Below are 6,000 nucleotides of genomic sequence, written 5' to 3' on the forward strand. Positions count from 1 at the left end.
AGAGAAGCGAGGACAGTCCGGGCATGTTCAGCTGGCGCCTCCTTGTTGCCTCCTTGTGCATAGGCTTGACAGAGGAGGCGACGGATGGGACGTGGTTGCCAGCCACCACTCCCTGGAACGGCTGGAGCGTACATACCAATCCCTATTCGCTGGCCCTCGGCTCCGGGGCTACGCTGTCATCGACGACAAGTTCATCCTGCTGTCACTCGTCGACGGCACCTTCTTCTGCTTCAACTGCGCCACCGGCTCCTTGACCCGCGTCCGTACCACCGACAAGGCCTCCGAATACGAATGCATCTCCGGCAGGGCAGTGCACGTCCAGGAGGAAGGTGCGATCTACTTCATCAATGGCACCACGCTGTTCGCCTACAAGTACTCGCCGGAGGAGGAGGAGGACGCGCCGCTCGAGCCGCCGGCGATGGTCGACATGCTGTGGCCGTACTACGACGAAGGGCGTGGCTTTGTCGTCCAGCTCGCCGGCCAAATGCTGTGCGCGGTGTGGATCAACATGTACGAGGCGTGCAGCTGCGGCGCGCGGCATGCGATGATCACCACGTTCCGCGTCGGGAGCGCAGCCGGATCAGACGGTGAAGGCAGCCGGCCTGTCCGCAGCATCGAGGTCTTGCACTCCACATGCCGCAGGGTGGACATGCTCAGAGAAAAATCATATCAGTACAATCACTATGACACTTTTGCCACTTTGCAGTAAGTGTGCCTGCATTTTAAGTTCTAATAATAAGTTGGTTTCCGCTTGAACAAAAGTTGGAAGTGGGGTTTCTACTTGTTCTTGATTGCATTAGTACTTTATAAGTGGACATCATTTGATGAAAACTATCAAGAAGTTGCTGTGCTGTCATTTACGTATTTGACTTAATTTGTATATTTTTATTGGTGAACCAGGGCATATGCTGACGATGCATACAAGGTGGATGATACCTCACTGCCTGCAATGTTCGGAGGGTTCAGCCACCCTGTTGAAGATTCCCAAGAACTTCTTAAATGCTGCAGGTTCGATTTTCTCGTCTTCAGTTAGTTCAAGTACAACTTTCTGATCATGTCTTGGGTGATGCTGTAACAATTAGTTACTGGAAACAGCTTCTCTTAAATTAGTTACTGGGCTTCTGCTACTCGATCTGGGAGCATTCACCTCACTTGTGTGCTTTAACGATTGCAATTTCCGCCTGCAGGAATTATTTGAAACGAAAAGGCGAACTGGTTTGGACTGCAGACAGTCTGGTGGACTGCAAAGTGGTGACCAAATGTGATGTGTCTTTCATATGCCAGGTTGATCAGCAATCTGTTTTATACCGGATCTCTACTACTGGAGGAAAGTTGAGATGTGATGCAAGTGTGCTAGAACCACAGTTGTGCCTAGACAAAATTAGAGATGGAGGTGCCAGTGTAGATTTCCCTGCAACCTGGCATTTTGTACATGACGGATCCCAGTTGTTTGTCATCCCTTCTTTTCCAGACCATAGCCAGTACAAGATTGATCTGAGCAGCATGTCCTGCTCCCTCGTCGAGAGCAGACGGCGTGATATCTATTTTTCGGCCGTCTTCCAAGCCGGTGGAGACATTGTGGCCATAGGTGAGAAGTTGATGGCTGTGTACACTCTCGATAGGCAGAGTTTACAGTGGGTCCATCGCCGAACATCGGGGGATTTGGATTTGGAGCAAGAGATTAAGGTTTCTGGATTCGCAGACGTAGGCGACGGCACATTTCTGATCTCAGATTTTGACACGGAGAGGTGCTTCCTGTGTGACTTGAGGCATGGTGGCAAGTGGTTTGTTGTGGAACCACCAAGTATGAGCAGGTGGCTCGGCGAAATCGGTTTGCTGAACGGGCGATGCATATTTGCGGAGGGTTTCGTATATGCCTGCTGGGACGAAGGCCTCGAGGCTTATGAGTTGGCTCAAGATGATGGAGAGTTTATCCTTGGTGCTCCCATCGTGCTGGAATTTCCCTGGCAGAAGTTCTCCGACAGAAGGTTTATGAGCTTTGAGTGTATTGGTAAGGAGGAGGACAGCATCTCTGCTGGTTGCATTGTCTTCTGCGTGATCCAAGGGTATTTTACCGCGGATCCTTTTACTGATAGCCATTCCCTGACTGCCACCACCGTGATCGTGGAGCGTGAAGATGCACCCAAAGGGAAAAAACGGCCTGTCAGAGTCAAGCATGTTGATGTTGCTGTTTCATCTGTCCGTCATGAAGAGCCCATCTTGACAAACTACGCTTTTGCTTTATAAGCATTTTGATCCAACTCCATCTACTACTGTGCTTTGTCTTTCTCCTGAATAATGAATAGTAATAAATATGCATGTGTACTACTATCACATTATTTGTATTGTTTTATCTTTGTACTCTGGTGACAAGTTGTTCTTTGATCCATAGGAAAAGTGGAGGAGAAGCATAGGAATATGAATTTTCCTTTCCTTGCACGTACAATCCCCTCTCGATTAATATGGATCGGAGGGAGTAGTTAATTTTACAATCCCCTCGTGACTAGAATTGTGGCTTTCTTTGCGACTGCCCAGATATCAACTCTGGTAGTCTAATTAAGGGATAACGTTTGAGGACTGCCCAGATAACACATAAAGAAATTTAAAGCTGACAGAAAAACACCAGTATGGATGGTTTCTCCCCCTCATAAAACTAATTGCTTATGTTACTTACAGATAACAAAACTAGAGTAGCGTGGGGGTGTTGAAGCTGCTGGTGGTTCCAGTCATTTCATAGCATCTGTTTCGAATGATATGCTACATCACTCAAATATTCTGACTTGAATTTGCATCCGAGGTGTTGGTTCTGTTTTCATGCTTCGGCGATGTCCCTCGTGGTTATAGTCTCGTGTTCAGGAAAGTAATTCGTTTTATAAATTCCTCGTCGCAACAATGCCGGTGAAAATCATCACACATCCTGTTATGCGACTCAACTGAATCAGAAGATGCACAGAGAACGAACACAGGCCATTCACAGATCTTGGAAAAGCCAGATTCATCTTGCCGACAGGTTACTTGGCAGCAGATCCGGTAAAACCGCGGCATTGGAATCACAGGACTGAATAATATTCAGACCTGGTGTTTCCCAACTAGATTGTGAACATTTTAAACAAAGTGGTTTGCAAGAATTACAGTGTTACACAAGTAAAGCAGAATCGAATCCCTACTAATCAAACACCCTCAGAACAACTTAATGCAATCTGAATGCACAAATGTCAGATCTAAAAGAATTATCAGTAATCAGGTCACATGCTTTGCAAAACTTTAGGCCATAAATAGATTGGTCAGCTGCATCCTTGGAGAGCCTGGCTGCTGTAGCTTACAAGCTTGCTCTGGCAAAACTCGTCGGCGCTGCTGTTGCTATAGCTCAAATCTTTAGATCCATTGACACGATGAACCTGAACCGGCAGTCTCTCTGGTGACACCGGTGCATGTTTCTCCAGTTGCAAGCAGTAGCTCCCAAACGTCTCTAGGTTCACTTTCAGCCTGAAGTCCAGATTAAATAACAAATCCAGTTCAAGCCGATTCATCTCGATTGTGCGGATTCCTCCCACTCTAGCGTAGAATGCATTGTTGAAAAACCTGCACGACATGCATTGAGAAAGTTACTGGGAAACCTGTACATGTTTGCGATATACACAAAATACAGCTGAATTCCACGTGCAGTGGGTACTTACGCGTCATCTGTGAATTTGGCAGCAACCACCACACTTGTAATCAGCAAGCGATGAACGCTGAAGGGCGTCATGTACACATTTGGCTGCTGTAGATATCTCTCCATGTAGACAAGTGCCAACACAAAGCAGGATGGACTGCACTCAGCATACTTGAAGATGCGTTCTGCATAGAGCTGTATACTGAGATCTGGCACCTTCTGGCCATGAAAGATGGTGGCTGCCTCCTTTATTCCATTTGAACCTAGTAATTCTTCATTCTTCTGAACTGATCTGCCCAGATATGTGGCAAGAAGCGACAGGACCTTTGGAAACTTGGTATTCCCTTTCTTTGACTGCGATACTGTCAAACCCAATGTCAGGTAGCTCTCCAAATGCTTATCACCGGCATCAGTTGTAGATGACTCCATAGGCAGACATAAGTGCTGTAAAAGGTGAAGCAAGTTATTAATCAACAAGATTTTCTGTAGAGAAAACAGTAGACAAGCTGAAGGTGTGGAAAAAAGTTGATGACAGTTTATGTACAACCAGTCAACCACGCAGAAATTTAAAGATGGACATCAGACGATGAAGAGGAAGGCTGAAGCTAATTTCCCCAGGATTATAGCATTGCACCAAAACCCATAGCTGCGTCTATTCTCGTAAGGTGCGGAGCCAAACCAAGAATATACTAAATTTAGAAGCTACCTCCACACGTTGCTCTGAATTGACCCCTCTCATTGCACAACATAGCAATCGAAAATACAGTTTCCAAGTCTTGGCATTCTCTAAGGAGTGTGTCAAATACACGCAAGAATATACTCCTTCCGCTCCATATTACTCGTCGCTGATTTAGTACAAAGTTGTAGAGTACTACCCACAGACATCAACATGGATCTGCTTATTTCCTTTTCCTTTTCTGCGACCATCAAGCTGCTTCAGAAGATAAGCAGTAGTACAAAGTAGGGAGCTGGGTGTTGCTCCCTTTTGGGCCACCCACAGGGTTATTCCTCTTCTATTTTTGGTAAGGTAATATTTCGCCTCATTTGTAAAGGGAAATCCTAAACCCTCAACCAAAAGGAGGGGTAAACAACCATGAAGAGGTGGCAAGAAACACTCCTTCCTGATGCAGCTGCCCCCAAATCCATTCCGAAGTACCCGGCACACGACCCCATCAGACCACGCGGGCAAGCAGATTTCTGCTTCCCCGACCCTCCTGCGCTCCTTCGGGATCACAACCCTAGCTCGCTCGAAAGAGATGAGAGATCAGAGCAAGAAGAGCGCGGCAGATTGGGCCGGAATCCCATCTCTAGACCCAAATGCCGCACCTAGCTACTTACAAAGGTAGGTAGGATAGCATTATATGTTGTGCAACTTGAGATCTACCAGCTAACAACCCGCACGGGAGGGAGAGGCTTGGTAGATAGAGATCCTTACAGCTTTGCTCTGGGCTTGAGCTCGGGGGAAGGGGAGAGGCCTTCTTCTTCAGGGTTGAGCTGGAGCTGGAGCTCGCGGCCTCACGCTCCTCCCCACGGCCGCCCCTCCTCCGTCTCCCCTCGCCTTTTCGGTTGGAGCAGCAGCAGCAAAGCTAGCCGCTTCTTTGGATGCTGCCTGGGAGGGAGAGCGAGAGAGGAGATGTGTCATGTGTGTTTATTATTGTAATCACGAAGGGGATGTGAGACATGTCATTATCTGCTGACAGGTGTGGCTCTTGTTTGTCTTCAAAGGCCAACTTACCATCCATGCTGTTTGGTTCATTAAAGTAATTAAATGCCAAACTAACCGTATGCTTTCGAGAACAATATGCAACGGTCAGTGTTCCTTACCTTTTGGTTCTTTGGTTTTTCCTAGCCTTTTTTCCCCTAGCTTTTTTTGGGTGTTTTTCCCCCTAGCTAGTACTATATGGATCTGTCTCTCTCTCTAAAGAAATACGGTACTGTATGTTGATCCGTCGGTGCGAAGAGGAAAAGGCCAAGAGAGGAAGAAGGCTATTTGTCGTCGTCTCATCGGCGTGATTTATCGAGTATTTTAGCGGGGGTGGAGATAGAGAAGATGGGCCCAACGGCCAAGACTAGTAGCAGCAGGAATAGGAGGAGACCGATGCGTCCTCCACTTCATTCACGTTATCCCAGCTTGGCGCCTAGCCCGAAACATTATCCTAAGCTGAGCCGTGCTGGAGGCTCACAACGCAATGCACGGGTTTATCGCTAGTTCGTTTCGGTTGGTGAACTAAGAACAACTTTTAAAGTGTACTTTATTACTTTCTCTGCCCCAAAATAAGTGTCTAAACGTTTGCACAAGTACAAAGTTGAGTATAAAGTTAGGACACTTATTTTAGACGGATTGG

General features: G+C 47.0%; 2 protein-coding genes across 2 annotated transcripts; one reads left to right on the forward strand and one right to left on the reverse strand.

Moving 5' to 3' along the window:
• The first annotated feature begins 418 nt into the window (after positions 1 to 418).
• On the forward strand, positions 419 to 2,259 carry LOC123169703 (uncharacterized). The gene is made up of 3 exons (XM_044587576.1): positions 419 to 705; positions 901 to 1,008; positions 1,188 to 2,259. The coding sequence occupies exons 1-3, from the start codon at positions 419 to 421 to the stop codon at positions 2,245 to 2,247; spliced, it is 1,455 nt and encodes a 484-aa protein (XP_044443511.1). The 3' UTR covers positions 2,248 to 2,259.
• A 785-nt stretch (positions 2,260 to 3,044) lies between these two features.
• LOC123181932 (cyclin-P3-1) lies at positions 3,045 to 5,317 on the reverse strand. The gene is made up of 3 exons (XM_044594344.1): positions 5,091 to 5,317; positions 3,678 to 4,099; positions 3,045 to 3,582 (listed from the first exon to the last, which is right to left on the reverse strand). The coding sequence occupies exons 2-3, from the start codon at positions 4,082 to 4,084 to the stop codon at positions 3,285 to 3,287; spliced, it is 705 nt and encodes a 234-aa protein (XP_044450279.1). The 5' UTR covers positions 4,085 to 4,099; positions 5,091 to 5,317; the 3' UTR covers positions 3,045 to 3,284.
• Between the last annotated feature and the right edge of the window lie 683 nt (positions 5,318 to 6,000).

The sequence above is a fragment of the Triticum aestivum genome, chromosome 1D (genome assembly GCF_018294505.1).
Source record: "Triticum aestivum cultivar Chinese Spring chromosome 1D, IWGSC CS RefSeq v2.1, whole genome shotgun sequence".
Classification (NCBI taxonomy): Eukaryota; Viridiplantae; Streptophyta; class Magnoliopsida; order Poales; family Poaceae; genus Triticum; species Triticum aestivum.